The sequence below is a fragment of the Urocitellus parryii genome, chromosome 9 (genome assembly GCF_045843805.1).
Source record: "Urocitellus parryii isolate mUroPar1 chromosome 9, mUroPar1.hap1, whole genome shotgun sequence".
Taxonomy (NCBI): Eukaryota; Metazoa; Chordata; class Mammalia; order Rodentia; family Sciuridae; genus Urocitellus; species Urocitellus parryii.
Genome location: NC_135539.1, coordinates 141,260,365 through 141,286,509, shown reverse-complemented (window position 1 = coordinate 141,286,509; position 26,145 = coordinate 141,260,365). Strand labels below are relative to the sequence as shown.

The 26,145-nt window shown below is 45.5% G+C and overlaps 1 protein-coding gene across 1 annotated transcript; it reads left to right on the top strand.

Moving 5' to 3' along the window:
• Nucleotides 1-7,794: 7,794 nt before the first annotated feature.
• On the top strand, nt 7,795-24,484 carry LOC113194233 (putative dimethylaniline monooxygenase [N-oxide-forming] 6). Its single transcript, XM_077802960.1, has 8 exons — nt 7,795-7,926; nt 12,381-12,569; nt 13,077-13,239; nt 14,321-14,463; nt 16,240-16,439; nt 18,992-19,347; nt 22,507-22,579; nt 24,139-24,484. The coding sequence occupies exons 1-8, from the start codon at nt 7,795-7,797 to the stop codon at nt 24,482-24,484; spliced, it is 1,602 nt and encodes a 533-aa protein (XP_077659086.1).
• Nucleotides 24,485-26,145: the final 1,661 nt, after the last annotated feature.

Below are 26,145 nucleotides of genomic sequence, written 5' to 3'. Positions count from 1 at the left end.
GTGCAGGGAAGTCAGATGAGGGATCTCTGGGGATTCTGAATATGGAAATGCTGTGGTTAAAGTGTATGTTGTTGAAGTGATTAAAGGAATCTCACACCCAGAACTTAATTTGCTGCCTTCCTCTCTTCTTCCCTTGACCAAGTCAAAGGTGACTGCCAAATCCCCCACACGGACTCACGTCCAAAACCTGAAGCCAGTTCCCCACAGCAACAAATACAGAGAACGAGTTTTGCAACCAGGACTAAAGACCAAAAAAATTGTGCTTGGCACAGACTTCTGGAAAGATCAACACAGAGCATGATACACAAAACAAAAGACAATGGTCCCCACCCCCAGGGAAAGGACAGCGTCTCTTGCAGATTCCAGGAAAGCAGAGAGCCCAGAACGGTCTTTAAGGACGTCAGCTGGATGGAAAAACTGGAGCTCCAGCGCTGACTCCCTCCTGGGGACATGCCCCTGAATGGCCAGCCATAAGTCACAATGCAGGAGCTGGGGACCCAAGGGAGAGACTACAGAGACTGGGGAGCACAGAAGCGGGAAGGATGAGGAGGAGGGCAGGGGCGGTTTCTCCCACCCACACAGCCCTCCCTCCATCCCAGGCAGCACAGAGGGCAGAGTGCTGCCCGCTACGTGGGGAGAGGGATGGAAGTGAGCCCCCAGCTTCTCCCAGGCCCAGCACTGGGCCTGCTCTGGCAAACCCATTGTCAGGCTCACCTGGTACCAAGCCAGCCCTGGCCCCAAGCTCCAGGCTGACCCCCAAAGATCAGGCTTCCAGGCCTGCCTGAGCTCCAGGAAGCAAGCTGGCTACTGCAGACCAGGTTCAGCCCCTAGGATGGCCCCACAGGCCAGGCTCCAAGCCAGGCCCAGGCTCCCAAGTACCTGGCTCTCCTCTGTTGATACCAGGACCACACTGCCCCCAGGCACAGAGCCAGGCCATCCTCGGGGACCCAGCCTCTGGTTGGCCCTAGCACCAGGTTTGCCCCTGTAGACCTTGGTTTCAGGCCTAGTACTAAGCTGGCTGCTGGGGATGCTGGCTTCTGGCCTGTCCCAACACACACAGTCAACAGGGCCATCACAGTAGACCACAGAACGAGGCTGGCCTCTGAGGACATGTTGCAACTGGGCCTGCCCACATGGATGCAGTCTCAGGCCTCCCTAGCAGCCCAGGTCCCAGGCCTGTCCCCATAGACACAGGCAGCAGGGTGGCCTCCCACCTACTAACCTAGGCACCGGCCCAGCCCTCCTGAGGCCTGAAACATCAAACCAGCCGTAGACTCCGAGTCAGCACACCAGGAATCTCCACACAGGCTATGGTAGACTGGAAGAGATGCCTGCTTCTTACACATGTAGACACCAACACAAGGCCACAGAATCACGAGTAACCTGGAAAACACGACTCCACCAAGGGAGAACTAGCAATTGACCCTGAAGACATGGAGATCTACGTGTGCCTGACAAAGAACTCCAAGAGTGGCCTCAAGAAGTTCAGTGAGCTAAAACAGATCATACACAAACAATGCATGAGCAAAATTAGAAGTTCAACAAAGAGTTAGAAACCATAAAGCATAACCACACAGAAATTCTGGAGTTGAAGAGCACAAATTTACAGAAATGAAAAATTTCATAGAGTGCTTCAACAGCAGGCTCAATCAGGCAGCAAAAAGACAATGGAGCCGGGCACAGTGGAGCACTCCTGTCATCCCAGCAGCTCCAGAGGCTGAGGCAGGAGGATCACGAGTTCAAAGCCAGCCTCAGCAACAGCAAACTGAGCAACTCAGTGAGACCGTGTCTCTAAATAAAATACAAAATAGGGCTCAATGGCTGCTTGTGCATGAGTTCAATCCCTGGTAACCTCCCTGCACCCCTAAAAGACAATGGGGTCTAAGAGGTCATTTTAAATTACACAGAGGAACAGAAATAAGAGTGCATGAAAAAGAGTGAAGAAAGACATCATAATGGAAGTCTCCTAAGGAGCAGAGGAACGAAAGAGGGAAAAAACTTACATAAAGAAATCATGAAAGAAAACTTTGCAAACCAGGAAAAGGGAACCAATATATAGATCCCTGAATATAAATGAAAGAATAGATTAAACATAAAGAAATGTTCATTAGCCAGACATGGTTGTGCAGGCCTGTAATCCCAGTGGCTCAGGAGGCTGAGGCAGGAGGATTGTGAGTTCAAAGCCAGCCTCAGCAATTTAAAGAGGCACTAAGCAACTTAGCAGACCCAGTCTCTAAATAAAATATTTTAAAAGGGCTGGGGATGTGGCCCAGAGGTTAAGCATCCTGGGTTTAATCCCTGGTTAAAAAAAAAAAAAAAAAAAAAGAAAGAAAGAAAGAAAGAAAGAAAAGAAAAGAAAGAAGGAAGGAAGGAAAGTTCATTAAGACACTTTATAATCAAATTCTAAAAGTCAAAAGATAAAGAATTATAAAGGCAGCACGAGAATAGTGATTTATCCAGGAAACCCCTAAGAGACTGTCAGTGGCATTCCTAGAAGAAACTCTGAAGGCCAGGTGAGAATGGGATGATATATTCAAAGAACTGGGGGGAAAAAGTGTCAACCAAGAACACTAAACCTGGCAAAGCTGACCTTCAGAATAGCTTTCATACCATCAAATGAAGTAGGAATAAACACTTTCCCAAGCAAAAGGAGAGGGAGTTGATCACCACTGGATCTCCTTTTAAGAAATGCTAAAGGGAGTTCCTCAAAAGAAATGAAAGGAAATTGGTTACTAACATGAAAACATGAGAGCATGAGAGTCTGGGGGTGTGGCTCAGTGGTAGAGCACTTGCCTTGCATGTGTGAGGCACTGGGTTTGATCCTCAGCACTGCATAAGAATAAACAAACAAAATAAAGGCATTGTGTCCGTCTACAACTAAAATATATACATATACTTAAATTTTTTTTTAAATAAGAGCATAATATATGCTGGTTACGGTATATGTAGTCAAATTCTAAATACTCTAATACTGTAAGGGCAGTGCGTAGAAACTTGTATATATGCTACAAAGGTTAAGAAAAAACTGTTAAAAATAACTACAGTTACAACAATTTGCTTAGAGACACACAATATAAAATACACTAAACTGTGACTTCAAAATATAAAATGCAGGAGGGAGGGTAAAAGTAGAGGTTTTAGGTGTGTGTAAAGTTAAGTTGCTAACAGTCCACCCTGGACTATTGTTTTATATAGGCCTCACAAAAGCTAGAAAGAGAAAAAGTGTAATAAATACACAAAAGATAAAGAAACCAAGCATAAGCACTACAGAAAACCATCGAGTCACAAGACAGCAAAAGAATAAAGGAACAAGGGACTTACAAAAAAACCCAGAAAACAGTTGATAGATGGCCATGGTATATCCCTACTTATAAAAAATAACCTGATGCAACAGCCCGGATTGTCTTATAAAAAGAATGACTGAATAGATTTTAAAAAGAAAAACAAAATCCAAATGTATGTAATATATGTTGTCCATAAGAGACTCGTTTTAGATTTAAGGACACACAGAGGCAGAAAAAGACAAAATGGGAAAAACCTTCCAGCCAATGGAAGCCCCAGGAGGCCACAGCCGCTACACTTAAGGCAAAAAAAAAAAAAAAAAAAAAAAAAACTCACTTAAAGTTGAAAACCATCCCAAGGGATAAAGAAGGTCACTCTGTAGTGATAAGGAGGAGGGCTGGTCACGAGTGTGTAACAGTGATACATACATGTGCACCGTACACTGGAACACCTAAACGTATGGAGCAAGTTTTAGATCTGAGGAGAGAGACAACCAGACAAGGGACGCAGCATGGGGAAGGACCCAGGACGCTGGGAAGCTGGATGTACACACGCAAGGGAGGAAACCGGACCCTGCAGATATGGAAAAAAGAACAAAACTTAAAGTGCATTAAAGACTTAAACTTTAAGATCTGAAACTGTAAAACTATAAGAAAAAAAAAAAGAGTAGACACCTTGACATTATTCTGGTCAATGAGTCTTTTTTAAAAATACATATGTCAAAAGCAGGGATGTGAAAGTAAAAAAAGATAAATGAAATAGCATCAGATTTTTAAAAAAAGGTTCATCATAGAAAAGGAAATAATTAACAGAGTGAAGTGACAACCCATAGAAGAAGACACTGTTTGCAAACCATTCGTGGGATAAGGGCTGTGTTAGTCAGCTTGACGTCACTGCGACCAAAACGTTGGACAAAGTCAACTTAGAGGAGTCAAAGTTTGTTTTGAGCACAGGATGTCAGGATTCAGTCCATGGTTGGCCAGCTCCACTGCTCTGGGCCCAAGTGAGGTGGGGCATCATGATGGAAGGTCACGGTAGAGGAAAACGGCTAGCCTGGTGGTGGCCAGGAAGGAGAGAGAGAGAGAGAGAGAGAGAGAGAGAGAGAGAGAGAGAGAGAGAGAGAGAGAGGAAGTGCTAGGAAGGCTTCCCGGAGAGAAGGAGGTTTGGTCAGGGTCCTGACGCAGGCACAGACCTGCCGCAGACAAAATGAAGGTGGGAGAACCCCCACCCACAGTTCCAGAGGCCTGAGGGAGCGGGAGCATGACCCCCGCAGGGAGAGGGAAGGTTGAGTGCGGGGTCCCAGACAGGGGAGCATGGAGGAAAGGAGAGGCTGGGGCAGCCAGCAGTGGGGGGCATCAGGGGACCCCAGGAGGAGCACAGAGCACCGTGTGCCCTAGGAAACACTTCCTGAAGCCCTTGGCGAGTCCAGCTCTGGAAGGATAGACCCCAGGAAGAAGGAAACAAGGAAACACGGCCTGAAGCAAAGAGTCCACAGAAAGAACAGGCCTGAGCCTGTTCATTTGCAGGGCAGGGGTGGCAGCAAGAAGGTGGGGCGGGAGACAAGGAAGGAATGGTCGGCTGCTCTGCCCTCTGCCTGCCCATCAACCAGCCTCCCTACTTGGTCCAGAACTTCCTCCTGGCTAGCCCGAGGGGTCACTAAAGGTGATGAACCATAACTCCCCATTTGGGAAACTTTCAAAAAAGAGAATGCTGAGTTTTCCTCTCTGCCTCCCTCCTTCTAGCCCTGGGATGAGACAGAACTGGCTAGGACTGGCTTGGGGGAGGGTTATCTCTGTAGGAAGAATGGGCCTCGGAGCAGATGTGATGGATTGAAGCCTAAGGATTTGCAAATTACAATCTGTCAAGGCCGCTGGCTGTGCTTGTGGATCCCCTAAGACTCCCTGAAGTCCAGAAAAAAATACAAAAATGGGAATTACAAAACGTAAAGTCATCTGGAAAATCTCCCCAAACCCTCACAAATCCTAAAATAATCACCCTGTCTGGCAAGCACCATGGCTTCCCTCACCTTGAAAGCCCTTAGTTCTCCAATCCCTAGTCTGCTGCCCGGGGAAGCCAGGCACCAGGCAGCCTGTTCAAACCGCCCTGCTCTGGGTGACAGCCACACTGTAGACCACCAAAGAGCTGAGGTCTGCAGAGGACTCCAGAGACTGAGCAGGCAGCTGCTCTTGTCTCATCTCCCATACTGAACTCTTCATCAGTAACCAGAGGAGGGACAGCCTTCTTAAACCTCTTCCCGCTTCCCATGACCTGATGGAGCTCCACAATTTCAAAGCACACCTCACTCTCTAAGTTGCTGGTCAGCCATTCACTGAGAGCATACTTGTTGAATGCCTGCTATGAGCTTAGCTGGGTCCCAGGCAGAGGAATAAGAAATGAGTAAGGCTTGTCTTTGGGTTGAAGAAGCTCAGGGCCTCATTGTTGAGATGTGGCAGAGTTAAACAACAGCGTAGGATGCTGTGAAACGGATTAGAAAATTTGGGAGGTCAGAAGAAGGAGGGTCTGGTAGAAACTGAATTATTAAGAAAAATTAATTACCCTGCTCTGGCTCCTTCCTGCACTGCAAGGACTTAGAAAGTTAAAAACTGCTCTTCAAAGACTGATTTGCAGGTAGAGCTTGCAGGCAACTTGGGCAGACACTTGGGCCTGGAGCAAAGGGAAGCAAAGGCTGAGTTTTCTTGCCTCTGAACGGGCAAGCACGGTTCACCAGCCGGGTTTACTCAGCGAGCCTCACGGCCCACTTCCTGAGGTGGAGGCATCTGCAGTGACCCCAGTAGTGCCCTGCCTGCTGGATGTGATTCCAGTGTGACCTCACCTGTCCTGTGGCAGCCCCTGGTTTCTGCTCCTAGTGCCCTGCATCCTCTCCTTCCCAGTGTTCTGACATTGCCCTAGCCTCTCTGGCCTATGTTGTTGCAACCCCGTCCTGGCCAGCCTCCAAATCTCATCTTGTCTGATCTCATCACTTCCATGTTCAGAATTTCCCAGAACCTAGAAAATGGTGTCCAAACCCTGGAGTGTGGCGCTGCGGTGTCCTCCACAACCTGTGACCCCCTCATCTTCTGCTATTCCTGTCGCCTGAAGTCCAGCAATCCCAGGCCCACTGCAGCTCACTCACTCACATCCCCCTTGCTCGTTTGTTCGTTGGCACAGTTTTCTCTTTGCTTGCTGCACTCTCCTTGCCCCTTCTCTGGTGGCAAAGATTTATCTTTCCCTTGACCCTCAGCCTCTTCTCACTCTCTCTTAAAGTCGTTCATTCTTATTCTTCTCCCAGGCCGATTTAGATGCTCCTTCCTGAGTCCTGGCTGCACTGAACCCAGCTCACTGTCACACGAACCTTCTCTGTCTCTTGGAATGTTCCAGGTGGAAACTCCGTCTGCTGGCCCCCGAGCCCCTAAGACCCTGTTGAAATGCTTGACATGTGGTAGGCACTTGCCAAAGTAGAAGGAATGGCGGAAGGGAGGCAGGTGGGGAGGAAGATGAGGGGGGGACGGCAGGGATGGAAAGGGGTGGCAGCCAGAGCTGAGATTCAGTGGCTCTGCAATTCTGTCCTTTGCATCTCCAGTTTTACAAACTCATCACCTACAAGAGTTAGCTCGGCTCCTCACATTCAGACCTTCCTATGTTTCCAGAAATCTGAGCCCCGTTGGTGCAACAAAACTAGCCCAGGTGCATCGAGTTTGTTTATACATACTATAGTTTCAAAGCAAAAATAAATAATCGTCATTGTTCCCTTAATCTCCTAGGGATTTACCTTACAGCTCTGGGGAGCACATTGGTCACTGTTTGGCCCTTTGGAACCAGGACTAGGGGCCTCGCTCAGCCCTCCCCCAGCCTTTTCTTCCTTTGCTCCCCTCCCCTCCCCGTTCTCCTCTCATTCCTGCCATTCTCAGTCCTTCCCCACCAGATTTCACCAGGACTCCACACCATGAAGGATACAAAGAAAGAGGGATTTTTACTTTAAGAGCAATAACTCCTCCCCCTTTTCTCAGTTTTTCCATCAAAAGACATTGTTGAAAGCCATCCCTTCCACGTCTAGACAACCGCTGGTCCTCCGGGAGGGAAGGAGGCTGATCAGGAGGTGAGGCCCCTTTCAGTCAGGCACTCACTGTGCGTGGGAGGGGATCCGGCATAGAGGATTTTGTGCAGGTTCACACCTAGTTCTGACCCCTTCATTTGTTAGCTCTAAACCTTGAAGAAGTAATTTTGAATTCAAGGTATCAAAGCTTCCTTTGCAATTGAGAGCACAGGATTGGTGATCTTCCTGCGTGACATTCACGGACGGCTATATTTTTGGCATACTGAATAATCAGGAGATGCCAAATTTCGTATCTTATTATAGTAAAATGGGGCAAATAATGAGCATCGACTGTAAACGTGCCTCTATGCCTTCTTGTGCTAAGGTGCGGATCCTGACACGCAAACCTTTTCACTGAGAAACCCTGTCACCCAACACTCTTCTGAAGAAGTCCTTCCCAGACTCTGCTACGGGCGACCATGGCCAAGAGGGTGGCCATCGTTGGAGCTGGCGTCAGTGGCTTGGCCGCCATTCGGTGCTGCCTGGAGGAGGGGCTGGAGCCCACCTGCTTTGAGAGGAGCGATGACATTGGAGGGCTGTGGAAGTTCTCGGTGAGTGGTACATCTCTGGGACACCAGAGGAAGGGGACGGGTTCCCAGTGCAGAACAAATCTGATTCGTTCTAATTCAGAGCCAGACAGCAGACCACAGAAGCGCCCGATCTGGAAAGTAAAATCTTACCTCTCCTGTCACACTAACATCTGACCACTCAAAACTGCTTCAAAGCAGCAGGACTTTTGACTTCTCCACTCAGCAGGCATCACCCGCCATAGTGGGGTCTGGCCCTCCAGGATACAGAGGGTGCTGGTGTCAGCAGTGAGATAAAAACACGCTACCTCCTTCCCAGGGCGCTGAAAGGCTTCTGTCAATCACTTATCTTAAAGGTTAAGAATCAGGTGAAAAAAAAAAAAAAAAGATAAACAAATCTGAACTAAGACCAGAAGGCCTGAGTTCTAGTCTCAGCTCTTCAGTTTTCCTAGGCAAGTTGTTTTCCTTTCTGGACCTTGAATACTCATTTGTTTAAAAAAGAAGCTGGAAGATAGGTTCCCTCTAATGAGCTTCCCATTTCTAACAGAATATGAGTCTATGATTAATGTACATCTATGGTGAGATACAAGTGATTATAAATGCTGATTATGTAAGTGGCTATCGGTTATCTATTGATTCCAAACCCAGAGAGAAAAATGGTGGTCTTTGCTATTTGATCATTTATAGAAATGACATGGATTTCAAAAGCCAGGTTTGGAGAGGCTTCTAGCCTTTGTGTCCTGACTCTCACATTGTGACTGTGACTGGATGTGAATGGTTTGTTTGTGTTTGGCTTGAAGACATTAAACCCACATCCTTTGTCCTATAACCATCTTCCATTGCTAGTTACTGTCCAACCTGCATCAATGGACTCCTTGGATAGAACTGATCAGTGCTAATTCAAAACACGTCTGTATTCATCTCAAAAGGTGTGTGGCTTTTGTCTTTATTTATTTATTTATTGTTGCTTTACATCTTTGTTCCTATTAAATCAAAAGTATTACACAAGGTCCCTAATTTTGTTTTCCATTACAGAATAATCCAGAGTTTAATTTTTTTTTTCAAAAATCCCATTCTCTCACATTTGTATTTGCTTAATTTTCTTAAACTAAATCATGAAGTGGCTCTCTACCATCTCTTCAATAACGTCTAAATGCTGAAGGAGGCTCTCTTCTGGCAGGGTTTGCCCCAGGAATGAGATGTAAATATGTGGCATGACCCCTCTACTAAAAATGCCCCATCCACTGGAGGAAGCAAGCCATAATATAAGGCCACAGTTCTTTGGAAGCCAATGGGCAAAACTCATTTAACTGGCAAAACATTTATTGAAAGTCGTTAGGTCCAGGGCTGGGGTTGTGGTTCAGGGATAGAGCGCTCACCTAGCACGTTCCAGGCCCTGGGTTCGATCCTCAGCACCACATAAAAATAAGTAAATAAAATAAAGGTATTGTGTCCAACTACAACTAATATATATATATATATATATATATATATATATATATATATATATATATATATATATAAAGTCATTAGGTCCAAATACACAAGTTGAATTGCCGTGAGACTTAAGGCTCACTTTGTGTGACATGGCAGACATTTTAATACATTAAATTACAGGTTGAAACCCAGGATCTCACCAGGAGTGTTAGGGGGCAAAACCCCAAAATGTACACATTTCAAAATAGATTTGGCCCTAAGAATTTCCAATAAAAGATGATTGAACTTTATAACAACAAGATAACCCGGGTGACTGTCAACAGGCAAAGGCCTTGACATTTTAGAAGTGGACTGGGGAAATCCTAGTGGGTCCAAAGACAATTCCTGAGCCTTGAAGGATGTCCTCAGGCACAGGAAGTAAGGGACCACTGTGAGATGGGATTCCAGAGGTGACAGTCATCAGGTGAGCCAGCCCCAGTCCCCCAGGGCATCAACAGTCCCTGAAAGGCACAGAGAAGGCGTAAACTCCTGCACCCAGGGAAGAACCCACATGTTACTGCTGCCACCAGATCAGGAAGTTTATGGGAGCAGTAAGTGACATCAGTAAGATGCAGAATCAGACTCGTGTGACCCACTGTAAATGCAAAATCCTACTCAGAGGCCCAGTGGGGATGTGAACGCATCCAAATACCTGAAACTTTAGCCTCCTCAACGCACCCCACCCCTTCTTTCTTTTCTGAGGAAAGTTGTGTTGGCACAACATCTGATTCAACAGGGATTTTTTTAAAATGTGTTATATAAGCTTTTATCCTGCAAACCTCACACAAGGTGTGAGGAAAGACAGAAACCTGATAACTCAGAACTTTTCACTAGGTGCTTTTCTGAGAAATGGAAACCACGTGGGGTTTAAACATTAACAACCTGAATGTGAGAAAGTTTTAAGTTTCAGACACCGCATATAGGGCCTCAGGGCCTCAAAAGGTTTTATCGTTACTGCAATAAGACATTGTTCAATGTGCAATGGATTAGTGTCATTTTGATCGCAAAAAGAAAAACAATAGAACTGGACTATGTGGACATTTTTTCCCACTAATTAATTTATCCACTCAACCAATGTGTGCTAAGTACACTACGTGCAGGGTGTTGTCAGGCTATTGCTGCACCAGGGAGCCTGTATCATAAAAGCAGAGAGAAAACCAGGGTTAAAATAGCAGAATGAAGACTTGGGTACAGCGTAAAGGCAGCAGGTGGAGGTGGAGGAGACTCAGTACTGGTGAGAGGGGAGGGAAGCAAGCACAAGGAGGCAGGACAGGTGGACAGAGATACAGTATGGGGGAAAGCAGGCCAGAGTGCTGGAGAGTCAGCCCCTGACCTTGTCCTGAGTACTTCTGTCCTAGGATGAGGAGGGAAGAACACAGATTCCGAGGCTGGCAGTGATAAGGTCCCAGCAGCGGCGTGGACCTCTGGTCCAGGACAAGGCGTCCAAGAAGAGGCAGAGGCAGCCTGTGCCTGCCCACTGGCTCAGGCCTCTCCACGTGTTGAAATAACGAGCCGCGGGCCCTGGAGCATTGTGGTTATATAACATGTTTTCTTTTCCTCTGTTTCAAGAACAGTCTTTGAGGGTAAATTCCAAATGTTTTTTTTTTTTTTTTTTCTCTCTGTGTTGAGATTGGCTGGGGTCAAGGGATAGGAACAGAGAGTCATTCAAGATGAAAATAATCCCAGACTTTTCACCTCTGTTTCCCAGAGCAGAGTCCTGGAGTCCCCATCCCCAGCCCAGGGCTCCGCCCTCCCGCCTGTCCAGGGGCATCTGAGGAGCCTCGTCCCCCCTCTTCTCCCAGCCAAGGGTGGAAGACACTATCTGAGAGCAAACAGGATGCACTCAGACCCGAGCCCTGGGCCAGCAGTCTTTGTGCCTTTTTCCCAACTCTACAAAATTCCAAAGTGAGACTAAAAAGGTGACAATCCCGAGGTAGACGGTCTGAGACACTCAGCAACCACAGTGGAGGAAGCTTGTGTTTTCAACTTGAGAAGAGACACGGGCAGCCCCCGGCCCCCAGAGACACCCGCCTCTCCCCTTTCCAGCAGTGTGTCTCCTCGCCCAGGGGTTAGTTAGCTGGGGTGGACGAAGACAGACCCCAGGGGGCAGTCCCCCCCCCCCCCATTGCACAAGAGTTCCGCGAGCCTTGGAGGCTGCCAGCCTCCTAATGGGTTCTCGGGGCAGCACACCGCGTACACTTCTACCCTGTCCTTGCCACAGAGAGGAAATGTTTATTTCCAGTTGAGCTTTAGACCGTCTCTCAACATGAAGCCACGTTTCAATGACACAATGGCTTTAAAATGGAGTACCAAGATTTAACCTGAGTTGTAAGGCCTCTGGCTCCCTGTGCTTCTTTGGGGAAGAGGGAATACCAACAACTGGTGAGTTCAAGACGTCTTCCAGGACAGAGTCCACTGACTGTAGGGTTCTCAGACGGCGCTTCCTGGGCCAGCAACAGGAGCTGCTCCTGGAACCTTAGACGCGCTCCCCCCAGGCCCTGCCTCAGGCGCACGAGATCTGAAACTCGGGTGGTGGGACCAGGAACCTGTTCTGAGGCACCGGTCCTCCCGGGGACCCATCACATCAGGGCTGACGAGCCACCTCAGTCTGGGTTCTGGGGCCAGGGAAGTGCCCGCTGGATGTCCGTGCAGCAACCAAACAGGCCAAGAGCTACAGCCTCCTTTGGATGGTTTTGATGTTGTTCCTTAACATGAGCCTGAGACCAGAACACGGTGGTGCAAGATCAGAAGAGGAAGAGACTAAGGGACTCCAAGAGCAGGGCTGACCTTGGGGCAATCGGGATGGGAAGGTCAACGTGGAAGACGGCCGGGTTCTGTGCCAGGCTCTGTGTGCAGGCTTCCAGCCCACGTCTCACAGAGAACTTTTGACTTTTGCTTTTCTATATATATATATTCAAAAGGCTGTAGTCAAATAAGAGTGGAATATTCTCAGGGGGAACACCCTCCTTGGCCACCTCTTAAAGCCTGGTTGCTGTTCCTAGGAGCACGCAGAGGAAGGCAGAGCCAGCATTTACCGGTCCGTCTTCACCAACTCTTCCAAAGAGATGATGTGCTTCCCAGACTTCCCGTACCCCGACGACTACCCCAACTACATGCACCACAGCAAGCTCCAGGAGTACCTCCGGGCCTTCGCTCAAGCCAAGAGCCTCCTAGGATACATACGGTTTGAGGTGAGTCCTTGGGACTCACACGGCTGCTGTTTACGTGGGGTACAGGCTGGAGAAGGGGGCATCTGCCGTGGAAAGCAGAGCTGAGTGCTCCCCACCTCTCCAACCAGCTGTTGGTTCAGACCATAAAACACTCACTGGGGTTTTTGCTCCCAGGCTCATCCCCCACTAGTCTCCTAGAGCTTCCAAAACACCTTAGAAAACGTCAAGGGGTGGCAAGAGCATCGCCTGGATTGTTCCAAGGCACCAGTCCCAAAAGGCTCGATGTCATTTACCCCCAATCAACTACTGAGGTGTCAGAAAGACAAAAATGCCAGAGGTGATGTTCCTTATGCAATTTGAAGACTCACTGAAGATTTGCCTTGACTCCTATTTTAAGTTTTGCATACATTTCCCAATGGCCAGGAAAGCTCACAACAATGATTTCTTCCACAGAAAATACTGCAAGAAAGAAAGAAAAAAAAACCATGAAAATTATAAATAAAAGGAACGTTTCTGGTTTTCTTTAAGACTCTGGTTACCAGTGTCAAGAAATGTCCTGGCTTCCTAGTCACTGGCCAATGGACGGTGCTTACTGAGAAGGACGGGAAGCAGGAATCTACTGTTTTTGACGCTGTGATGATTTGCTCAGGACATCACGTGTACCCCAATCTGCCAACGGATTCTTTTCCTGGTAAGTATGAAAAAATACATAATAATCTGAGGCTCATATGCAAACATCAGGGTTGACAACAGATCTTTCAATAGATGGGACCTAATTGTTCTTAGGTTACCAGAGATTTCAGAAGGAAAACCATTTCAGTGTGATGATAGGCTAAACACAAACCCCTGGGTTAGGAGAGTCAAAGATGTTCAAGTCAGAGGTCAGACAGACACGAGCTCTTATTTCACAGACAGTGACCACTCAATAGAAGTTCTGATGACACAGGGGGTCTCGGAGTGGAGCGCATTCAAAAAAGTAGAGTCCAGCTAGCAAATAATTTAAAGAAAGGCACATTTTCTTATTTGTAGGAAAACCCTAAGACTCTAAATTCATCTTCCTCCATAATCTGCAGATTGATTTTTGTAATCCCAGTGGTTTGGGAGTGAGTATGTGCTTGTGGGGTGTGTATGGAGGCACACTCCTGGGCTGTCCCAAACTGGCAAATGTCACAGCCTCTCTGCCCCCTCTACTACTCTTCTTTCCTTCTCTGCAAAAGGAACACAGTGCCCTCAAAGATAGAGTCCCATTTCCAGGCATGAGGTCCACAGGACAAAAAAGTGTGAAAGTTCATGAAAAATGGAAGACCCAACTGTGGATGTGAGTGGGCAGTAGATGCAGCAGTGAGTTGTGTGAGGTCAGAACTCCTGGGCTTCACTCCCTATTCCTCCAGCGCCTGACCACTGAAGCTCTTTGTCCGCAGTTTCTTCACCTCTTAACATAGAGATATCAGTGCTGACCATTCAGGGCTGTTATCCAGAGTCGATTGTTAAAAACATGACAAGCACTTAGCAGAGGATCCAGCCCACAGTAAGCACTGCATACGCATTAACTACTATTATACGATTGTCCAAAACAGAAATTCTAACACCTTGAGATGTTAAGACACCAGAGGTGATTATTTGTGGGCTTAGTGTCAAGAACTCAATGGGGAAGGCACGTCAGTTAGGGAATTTTTAAAACTAAGGCTGATAATAGGCTTTTAAAAAAATAGTGAAAAACGGAGTCTTCACAATTTCCAAAAATCACTCAGACCCCTCCCCGTTGCACCTAGGCCTGGAGCAGTTACAAGGCAACTACCTCCACAGCCGTGATTACAAGAGCCCAGAAGCCTTCAAGGGGAAGAGGGTCCTTGTGATCGGCCTGGGGAACTCGGGATCCGACATTGCTGTTGAGCTCAGTCGTCTGGCTGCACAGGTACGTGACCTAATGGGTTTGGGGAAGAACACACACTAAATCAACAGCCTGGGCCCTGGCGATGGTGTCCGCCATGTCATACCACCTGCTGATGTGCCCTTGAAGTCAAGGAGGCCCTGACACATCTGCACGTGCAAAGGTAATGTGGCCCAGGCCGGGAAGAAAGTTCCTTCTGTTGAGACCTGAGGTGAGTGTCCAGGCATAATTACATGAGTAAGTGTGTCTATGTAGGTTTCTGTGTTAATTTTAGGTTCTGATAGCCTCCCCGTCAATCGGTTCCTAATCAGGCCCTATCTGTATTTGTCACACTACTTCCCAGCACCTACCACAAGAAAGGTACTGCCTCTGTTCTGAAGTTCTGGAACAGGCACACGGTTTGGTTTTGGCGACCGCTTATTCCTTCGCGACAGCCAGTGTTCAGTAAATATTGGGTCCTTATTATGGGTCCGAACTCCGTTATGCTAAAAAGACAGGCGTAGTTAGAGCAGTTCCTGACTTCAAGGCCAGGAGAGGGGTGGACAGGGCACAAGACACACGTGGACCATCAGGAAAAGCATCATCACACTGAGTCTCCCAGTGGGCCGAGTGTGGCCACAGCCGCACCATGAAAGGCACCTACCCCCAGGCCGAGCTGGACGGGACCAGCTGACCCACACTTGACTGGCCCTGAAGAAACCCAGTGTATTTTTAAGGAGACAAGTATTCAATAAATAAACTCTTAAATGGATGTAAATAAAATCTAAAGTGTTTTAAAGCTAAAAATCCCCTGAAGTTGTCACAGGGAGGCTAGAACAGACCAGAGGCCAGACTCGGCTTTGTTAGAAAGCCCAGGACTCCTGGGGGAGGTGCAAGGGGGGGACTGGGGAAGGACACAAGGGAAGGACACTGGGCACAGAGAACAGATTACTCCATGGTGTCTCCGTGGCCTCGTTTCATGTAGATATTCAGCTGCAGCTTTCCCTTCTACCACCCACCCTCCTGGGGCTCCCAGACCCCCGTCTTGGTCTCTGCGTAGGTAGGAGTAAACGTGCCATAGCTGAAGACTTCCTCTTCCAAGAGGCAGGTTCTCCTCCTGTCAACACTGTCCCCAGCCCTCTGGGTAGGGAGAAGGGATCCTGCCTCCACCTACTCTCAATTATGGACTTTTTCATCCAGACCCTCGCCTTTGAAAGGTTTTAGTCAGTTTTATTTTGGTTTGGTTTGGTTTGGATATTTTTGTTTGTTTGTTGTTTGTGGTTTTCTTCTGTGACCAGAAGACCTGACCAGAACAATTTTAGAGGAGGACAAGTTTATTTGGTGCTCATGGTTTTAGAGGTCTCAGTCCATAAGGAGCCAATTCTGGCGCTCTTGGCCTGAGGTGAGGTACAACACCATGGTGGACGGTGTGGCGGAGGAGTGCAGCTCAGGATATGACAACCAGGAAGCAGAGAGAGAGCTCCCCTCACCACAAGCGAAATATCAACCCCAAGGGCACGCCTCCATGACCCCCCTCCACCAGCCACATCCTACCTGCTGAGTTACCATCCAGTTAATCCCTACCCGTGGATTTATGCACTGATTAGGTTAAGGCTCTCATAACCTGAACATTTCACCTCTGAAATTTCTTGCATTGTCTCCCACATGAGCTTTGGGGAGAGACCTAATTTCTAAACCATAGCAGAAGGTGTTCCTATCTAAATATTGAGGGACATATGTAGAAGTGTCCAGAGAAATTGAGTCATATTTGCTTATTTCTTACAAAGTGATACTGAAATCTGTGTTGCCTTTCCCTTCCAGGTCATTATCAGCACCAGAAGTGGTTCCTGGGTCATGAGCCGGGTTTGGGATGACGGCTACCCTTGGGACATGGTGTATGTTACCCGCTTTGCCTCCTTTCTCTGGAATATCCTTCCATCATTTGTCTCTGACTGGTTATACATCAAGAAGATGAACACGTGGTTTAAGCATGAGAACTATGGCCTGGTGCCTTTAAATCGGTACTACAAATAGTATATATTTTATCTTTCAAAAAGCAGGGCACTAGTTAACCGAATTCTTTCTCTCTCGACCCCACTGTCATTGTCTCATTGAGTCGGGTGGGATTAAATTAAAAACTGACAGATGACACAAAAGACTGGATGATCATGTATGGGTTAGAAACCTTGTTGAGACCAGTTGGGAGAAATGTATGCAGATGAATCCGAATGGGCGTGGACCAGGCAGCTAAGTCATCCTGAAGAGCAGGATTCAGAGTAGCTACAAGCCATAGCATGGGGCGTGGAGGGCAGAACAAACTTTTTTTAAGACTATCTTGTCCATGCTTATGGGTGAATGAGGTTATCAATAACATCTGCTTCCCAAGACTCTTGTCATGTTCCATAGGATAAGAAAGATAAAAATGATTTTGTAAGCCATAGAGCATTACAAATATTGGCTCTTAGCCTCAAGGATTCTGATGCGCTTCTAAGGCACATTTAACAGAATAGTGTCAATCAACATGTCTCTACCAGTAGGAAATCTCAGAGCAAAGGTGGACGCTTCCTCTACCCCTGGCAACTGCACAGTTTTGCGAGGCAGTCAGGAGACAGGGCACCTGTAAAGCAATGAAGGTCCATAAGGCCCATGTGACCTGTAAAATTACTAAGGTTCATTTATTTACTTCTTCTGGAGAAAAAGCCCGATACTCACTAATGAGGAAGGCGTTCTGGTTAGAAAGATAAGTATGGCGGGTGGGGGGGGGGACTTTTAAAGGCTTCACTAAGAATTTTCACCTGCTGGCCATGTGGGCCAAAAGTTCCACTGCGTGTAGAGACACCAGTTAAGGAAAAATGAGGAGGAACTGTAAATCAAGCAACAGGTTTAGGAATGAAACCCTGATCCAAAGCATTTATCCTACCCCGTCTCACTGACTGATATATCCCTCATGAAAAATTTATGTTGACTTTACACCTTTAAAATAGATACGTTTAACACAAAAGGCATTCCAAAGCTTGAGCTGGTTAATATATTTTGTCCTATAAAAGTAACTGCACACTATATTTTGGCTTCTCCATTTAGACAGTTAATACTCAGTTTGGAAATCCATTCATTCTGAGAACAAAGCTCCCTCCCAGAAAAGGTTCGGGGTACCCTTATCACTCCGCCTTGGCTGGAGGTGAAGGAGAACAGAGCCAAAAACAGGCTTTGCTGTGACCTCCTTTCTTTTTTTCTTTTTTCTTTCTTTCTTTTTTTTTGTGTAAGGCAAAAAGAGGTTACAGAGTTAGAGAGGTGGAAAACTGTGGAAATACATAGAGATAAATTTTAACATTTAAACAGTTTCTTGGTATATGGGATACTTAGAGGAAATTCCAGAATCCCTGAAGGAAACTTAAGTTAACATGAAATATGTTGTCATAAAAAATATCATTCCTAGAATTTTGCCAACCAAAGCACAGTATCTAAGTTGTTATTTTTTGTTTTGTGACCAGAGCTGATGGAAGAAAACGAAACATGGCAATTAAACACTTACCACACATCTTTAAAATCTTCCCTACACAAGACCTTAAAATTGTAATAATGTTCACTTACAGTAATTGTGCAGGGATGTGCCGGATGCAGTTCAAAGTGCTCTCTAGATAATTGTTCATTTAGTTCTCACAAGAACCCTATGAAGAAGATACTAGGATTCTCCCCTTTGTACACAGAAGAAAACAAATAGAAGCAACAACCAGAAAGAGTTGGAGCTGTCACGCCCTTGGGCCATGTGGCTTCGGTGTCTACACTCTTAAGCACTTTATTATGTCTAGAAGTGGTTTTATTCTATCTAGTGAATCGCCAAGTCGTAAAAACACCCATAAGAGAAGGCTCAAGTTTCAAGGGTCAAAAAAGGAAGCTCCAACAACATCTTAAGAATTGTCACAGATGTAAGAAAGGAACTTCCCAAGAGACTTCTGTGACCTTCATGCTAATGGTTAGCAGATCAAATTTGGTAACAGTGCTGTAAGCAGCTGCAGATATTTCTTGGAAATGAAGTATTTTTTAACATTTTTTCCACATTTTTTATTGGTGCATTATAGTTGTGCGTATTGATGGGATTAATTGTGACATAGTCATACATGCACACAATATAACACTAGAATTTGGCCAATATCACTCTCCAACATTTAAAAATAGTTCTCTAGGTGGCTAGCTTGAGCTGAGAATCATAGCTCTCACAGACAATGGTCTTGAAGTTATTGAGCATATCTAATACACATTAAATTTGTAATAAAAATGTGTCAAATGAATGCATATCAGATCTCTTTTCTACTGGTTATAAGGAATTTTTCATGCCTTATAAACATGAATTTATTCATTTAAAAATGTCACAGTGGCTTTATTAAATAGTAACAGGTAACTATTCACAAAATCACTAATCAACCACTAATCATAAAGCTAGTGACTGGACCATCACACACTTTCTTTATGTTTCCTTTCCTTAGTGCAGACATACGTGCTTTAAACATGACTTCAGCTGTTGCTTGGAAAGGAGGTGTTTCACAGCAAGGCTGTTTGCCTCTCGTTTCTGCAGTCCCCTGAGGAAAGAGCCCGTGTTCAACGATGAGCTCCCGTCCCGCATCCTGTGTGGCACCGTGTCCATAAAGCCCGGGGTGAAGAAGTTCACAGAGACCTCTGCCGTGTTTGAGGATGGGACGGTGTTTGAGGCCATCGACTCCGTCATCTTCGCCACAGGCTATGGTTATGCCTACCCCTTCCTTGACGACTCCATCATCAAAAGCAGGAACAACGAGGTCACCTTGTACAAAGGCATCTTCCCCCCTCAGCTCGAGAAGTCGACCTTGGCTGTGATTGGCCTGGTCCAGTCCCTGGGGGCTGCCATCCCCACAGCGGACCTGCAGGCCCGCTGGGCTGCAAAAGTGTTTGCAAGTAGGTGGGCCATCTGTATTTCATTCTTTTAGTCAATGAGCATTTATGGAGCACCTCCTGTATGCCAAGTACTGTGCTAGAAATCCAACGGGGTAAGATAAGCAGGTGCTTCTTGACGTCACAGAAGTTCATATGGGACGTGGGGGGATGCCACACAGGGGAAGCTGTGGGGTCTTCTGGGGAGGATAGCTGGCCAGTGACTCCATGGAGCAGCATGAGGAAAGACACCAAGGTGAAGAATGACATTGCATGTGTGAGGGAGCAGAAGCGTTTGGTGGAAGGGAATATAACGCAGAGGAGGGGAGTAGCAAGGGATGAAGGGAGGTGCTCGATCACCAGAGGCAAGAAAGGCTATAAAAAGCAGCCTGACCTTCTTACAGGGAACTGAGCAGCCTTTGCAAGGGTTCACGTAAGAGAGGACAGCATGGGGTCAGTGCCATGACAGGTGCATGGCAAAGGCGAGGAGGGCCTGGTGGGCATGGGGCCCGCTGGAGAGCTGGTGAACATCAGCTGGTGTCACTATCACAGTATCACTCTGACTCTGTGACAGTCTTCTCCCCCGCCCCTTCCTTGGTTCTAGACCCCAGGATCTCCAGGGGCTGGAAGAATTCTTGTGTGAGGAGATCAAGAATATGAGAATCACACCGAGAAAGTCTCAAATATATGGGTTTAATTACTCCAGTGACTGGATTAACACTAATATTGAACATGTCCTTTTATTCAAGGATTCAAGAATCTTGGTCAATGTAAATACAACCTGCCTAACAATGTCCATAAAAACTTATAAGGAATGAAGAAACTATTGCAATTATAGATTGTTTGTACATTTATGCTTTCTATAAATATTGTGGATACATACATTCCTATTTCAAATGCACCATGAGGGATGATTATTTAAATGAATGCTGCCGTGAAATCTCTTCTATAGGTCCTCCTCTGTAAAATCCTTCTATTGTCCCTGTCTCTTGAAAGGCACAGCAGTACCCAGAGCCTGGGGTTCATGGGAAGACAGGATATAGGTATAAACCTAGGAAATCTGCACAAAACAAAAGGTGTCATTTTATTCATTTTGCAAATATTTATTGAAAACCTACTGTGTGTTGGGCTCTATCTTGTACTTAGGACACAACATCAGAGAGAGAAGACCCAGATTCTGACCCCTTTACTTTCTAGTGGAGCATACAGTAAATGATGGCTATAGGGTGCCACTAGGCAGAGGTAAGGTGCTCACAATGCCCAGGGCGTGCTCCTGTCTGCAAATGTCGTACTGACTTTCCTCTGGTGTTACAAATGAGCTACAGTCATCAGTCAGAAGAAGGCTCCATAGAGGTAGTAAAATTTGCAAAAACCTAAAATTCACCTGCTTTCCCTTAAAACATCCTCCGTGGCTGCAGGCTTACGTTGAAGCCCACACTTCCTCCCACTGTCTTGTTTAGCTACCATGAGCCTTAGAATGAATGGTTTTAGCACTTTGTTTCTTTTCTTGGTTTAATTCCCTGAGCTTCAGGGGTCTTGTTTAGGAAGTCGGTGCCAACCCCAATATGATGGGCGCCCTGTGTTTTCTCACAGCAGTTGCGAGGTTTCTGGCCCAAGTCCTAAGTCTTTGACCCACGTGGGTTTGACTTCTGTGCAGGGTGAGAGAGAGCTATCTCATTTCACTCTTCCACATAGGGCTGATCAGTTTTCCCAGCACCACTTGTTAAAAAGGTTCTCCAACAAATATTTTGGGCACCTTTTTCAGATGGCTGTAAGCATGCGGTTTTTCTCTGCTTTCGATTCTGTTCCATTTGGTCTTCATGCCATTTTGATGCCAATACCATGCTGGTTTTGCACTACACCTCTGTAGTATAATTTGAGATCAGGTGTTATGATGACTTGTGATCATTCTTCTTGCCGGCTTTGGCTATTCTGGTCTCTGATTTTTCCAAGGAAATTTAAGGACCTACTTTTTCTAGTTGTGTGAAGAATATCATTAGTATTTTGATGTGGATTGCACTGAATCTCTATATTGCTTTTGGTAGTATGGCCATTTTGACAATATTTAATTGTGTCCATCAGAGAATTTGGGAGGTCTTTCCATCTTCGAAGGTCTTCTTCAATTTCTTGTTTCTGTGTTCTATAAGTTTCATCACAGAGATCTTTCACCTCCTTGGTTAGATATTAATTCTCAAGTACTGTTTTAGGTTATTGTGAATGGGATGGGTTTTTCTGATCTCTCTTCAGCAGAATCACTGTTGGAGTATAGAAAAGCCTTTGATTTATGGGTGTTGAGCTTTTATCTGATTATTTTGCTGAATTCATTTATCAGCTCTTGAAGTCTTCTGGTGAAGTTTTTGGGGTCTTCCACAAATAAGCTCAGTTAAACAGCAAACAAAAATAGTTTAACTTCTTTTTTTCCTTTTTGTATCCCGTTAATTTTCTTCTTTTGCCTGATTTCTCTGGCTATTGAATGGAAGTGGTGAGAGTTGATAGCCTTGTCTTATTCCTGATTTTAGAGGAAATGTTATCAGTTGTTCTGCATTCAGTATGACATTGGCTTTGAGTTCATCACAAATGGCCTTTATATGCTGAGGTTCCTTCTATCCCTAGCTTCTCCGGCATTTTTAACATGAATGGGTGCTGGATTTAACCAAAGGCCTTTTCTGTATCTAAGGAGATGATCACATGATTCTTGTCCTTAATTCCATATAAACGGTGAATTACATTGATTGATTTGCTTATACTGAAACCCACTTGATCATGGTGTATCATTTTCTTGATGTGCTTTTGAATGCAGTTTAGCAGATTGTTCCTTGGGAAAACTTTTAATAAGAGGATACAAACAGGAAATCTGAAGAAACCCAAAGCTATTACATGCATGAGGTGCCCCTGAGGTATGTTGAGGACCAGGCCCTCCATGACCTTGTGGGAATGGGAGACTGGATGATTTGAAGCTCCAACATCTCTGCCATCACTGTCTCCCGCCACGGCTGCTTTGCCATTCCCTGAGAAAGTTCATAACTTCTCGGGTCTTTGTGAATCCTGAGTCTGCTAAAGGCACCCCAAACAGCTCTTCTTAACACAAACATTTCATAAGTACTGGATGAATTCCCTCACGTGTCATTGCACACTTCTGATTTCTTTGTCTTTTCAATACTTTTCTCTTCATTTCTTTTTCAGACTCATGTACCCTACCAACCACAAATGAAATGATGGATGACATTGATGAGAAAATGGGGAAGAAACTAAAGTGGTGAGTGCTGGCCCTTGCTAATGACAGAGTCCCAAAGTTGGCTCTGCACATAGCAAAGCACCATCGGTCTGTAATTTGTCACCCGTCAGAGTTCATGTTTTTTGAATACCTTCAATAATTACCCATCTGTATCAGATGGGTAATCAGTCGCTAAACCTCTTTTTAACTCTGGAACAAAGATTCTCTGATAGGAACAACTTTGCTCTCCAGGGAACATTTGGTAAAATCTTCTCTTTGCAAGCAGGGAGGGCTTACTACTGGCCTTTACAGTTAGAGTCTGAGATGCTGCTGACCATCCTATAATGTCAGGCACAATCCACCAACCAAAGGACTATCCAGCTCAAATCAGAATAGTGCTGCTGCTGCTGCTGCTGCTGATAAATGACTCCCCAGCGTTCCCCAAACGCTCCTACTCCATCAGCCCAGTCTGCCAGCAAGTTAGCTAGTTGGAAATTGTGCAGTGGCTTCTAGTTTGCTGGAATAAGAAAGCCAAGTAAAATCTTGGGTTGAACTTCCCTGCCCTAGTGTTTTCTTCCAACAGAGTTTGGCTTCAGATTCATCCAAATGTGTTTTCAAGCATAATATCAATGAGAATTGTAGAAAGTCCTATAAATGTCTAGACGTCAGATACTTAAGTGGACTTTTCATGTTCATTACTTCTGTAACAGAAGACATTTTTCAAATGATGTATCAGAAATCTATTGAAAGGATAATTAGGTAAGGGGCACATATACAACTGTGTGGGAAATTTCTTCCTCTTTCAAGCCTCTGACACATTAGTCCTCTAATGCCCCAAAGTGGGTGCCTGCTCAGGGCCTAGAGAAGAAATGGAATCCTCAGAGTGAATACAACCTCCCAGGTGACCTCATGAGGTTCTCCTAGGAGTCACGGAGGCAGGCGATCCAGTGTGCTACGATTCCTGCAGCTTGATATCCTTTCCTTTAGAGGCCAACACGAAAAAAGAGGAAGGAAAAGAAGGCCTAAATGTCAATCTTATTACTTAAATGACCAACTACTCTTCCAGTTTCCTTAAGGATGAGGCCACACTCCAATTAAAAGTATGAAACAATGTACATTAATAAATGACAGCAATATTAAACTGTTCACAGGCCAATATAAAAATCAAACATTGGGACGGATTCTATGCAAAATTGTATAAAGAATAATTGTGTTAAAGAGTAACCTCAGTTGGGCTGGGGACATAGCTCCGTGGTAGAACGCTGGCCTGGTACGTATATTCAATCTCCAATACTGCAAACCACAGTGAATTAAGTTAATCATCCACCTTGAACCAGGGGGTCAGTTTGTTCCAGGCCATGTGGTCAGAGATAAAAGAAAACTATATCAAACTCAGATAGAGATTAGGGAGAAAAATGAAAGAAAAAAATCACTTATCCAAAAATAAAAATAAAAAACTAACTTCAAATTTGTAGGAAAAGATTGGGCTGAGGGGAATAACTAGAGGTGCTGGCCAAAACGTTATTGTTCTGAGAAAAAAAAATAAAGATTCATGCTTCTGTTGGCAGCTGTGACTCAGGCATGTTCTTTTCCCTCCTCAGGTTTGGCCAGAGCCACACTTTGCAGACAGATTACATCACTTACATGGATGAGCTGGGCTCCTTCATAGGGGCCAAGCCTGACATACCGTGGCTCTTCCTGACGGATCCCCGGCTGGCCCTGGAGGTCTTCTTTGGCCCCTGCAGTCCCTACCAGTTTCGACTGATGGGACCAGGGAAGTGGGAGGGGGCCAGAAATGCCATCCTGACCCAGTGGAACCGGACACTGAGGCCAACCAGGACAAGAGCCGTCAGCGAAGCTCAGCAGCCCCATCACTTCTACAAATTGCTTAAAATGCTTTCATTCCCGCTGCTCCTTCTGGCTGTCTGGCTCACATTTTATTCATGATAAGGTCCTCTGGGTCTCAGAGTTCAGCCCAGGACTTTAATCCCCAAATAAGACACTGAGACACACAATCAATCACCAGGTAGCCCCTCCTTCCCTTCCTACAGATGGGCATTTGAACCAAAGTGGAAATAAAACAGGAAATACCCAGCTGCTCTGTTTCTGAGGAGAATCTATTCTTTTAAAAGGCTTGTTACATGCTGAACTGAAGTATGGGAATGTTTGAGAGGAGGAGAAGGAGGGGAAGTTGATTGGTATAAACAGATTTTCCCACGGGAGGAAGTGTAGTAAGCTTTGTAAAAGTATTTTATCCTGTCATATAGCATATCAACCAGTGCCTTTTCCACAATAATTAGTGTTTGACAATAAATCAAGATAAAGGTTTATAACAATATAACAACTTAGACAAAATGAATAAGAAATTGCTTGAAAGAGGACTGGCAGTGTGGCCCAGTGGCAGAGCGCTTGCCTCACATGCGCAAGGCCCTGGGTTCCATCCCCAGTGCTGCAAAGCAAAAAGAAAACCCACTGGGAGTTCCACTAGGAAAACCCACTGAACGTGTAAGAAGCAACACTGCCAATCATATGCAAACTCTACAGAGAATTAAAAAACACATCCCTCTCCCACTCATTGATGAGAGCATCATCCCCTGATACCAAAGCAAGACAGACATTACAAAAAAACTAAAATGCAGATCAATATGATCAATATTTCTCTTAAATATATACACACAAATTCTTAATAGATACAACATATAATCCAGTACACAGAATGGGTAATATATCATGACACGTAGGATTTATTTCAGGAATACAATGTTGGTTTAACATTCAATGCAATTCACCATATTAATGAACTAAGAGCGAAAAACCATGTATGATCATCTTGATAGATGCAGAAAAACATCTGACAAAAGCTAACATCCACTCCTGATGAAAAACTCTTAGCAAATAAGAATAAGAAGAAATATCCTAACTTGATAAAGCGTGTCATTGAAGAACCTACAGCTAGTATCTTACCAAACAGTGAAGGACAGAATGCTGTGTTCCTAAGATGGGGAAAGAGGGACAGATTGCCCTCCCTACTCCTGTTCAGTAATGTACTGGAGCTTCTAGCCAGACATAGGCAAGAAGAGGAAATAAAGGACATCCAGACTGGAGGGGAGAAGTGAAACTCCTGACTCTTAGCATGATTGTCTATATAGAAATCATTGTGAAATCTACTTAAAAATACAAAAACAAATGTGCCTCAGTCTGGCTGGGCACAAATCACAAGCCACTGAAGCAGGAACAAACTTTATTTCTGAACTCCACCAGCACACTCCACACATGCTCCCCCGGGAACTATCCCGAACACCACGTGGCTCCTCCTGGAACCAGCAACTGGAAATATCCCTCCTCAGGCACTTCCCCAACCAATGGGAACTCTCCGGGAATCCCCGCGAGAACTCCAAAGTAGCGAGAACTCCAAAGCAGCAGGCCTAGGCGGACAGCAGGGGTCTAACATACACAGCTCAACATAACCGTCATCATCCCATCAGCCCAAGCCTGCTGGCTTCACCTCTCAACCACTCCGTACTGGCAAAAATGCCATGCATCATTCGGACTCGGCTATGGCTCTCAGCACAAATGACTGCATTTGTTTATTATTTATTATTATTATT

Excerpts from the sequence above, each read along its gene's own strand:
- LOC113194233 (XM_077802960.1), top strand. The coding sequence starts at position 7,795 with ATGGCCAAGAGGGTGGCCATCGTTGGAGCTGGCGTCAGTGGCTTGGCC. Across the intron at positions 12,570-13,076 it reads TAGGATACATACGGTTTGAG|ACTCTGGTTACCAGTGTCAA; the intron begins GTGAGTCCTTGG and ends GTTTTCTTTAAG. Across the intron at positions 16,440-18,991 it reads GGCCTGGTGCCTTTAAATCG|TCCCCTGAGGAAAGAGCCCG; the intron begins GTACTACAAATA and ends TCGTTTCTGCAG.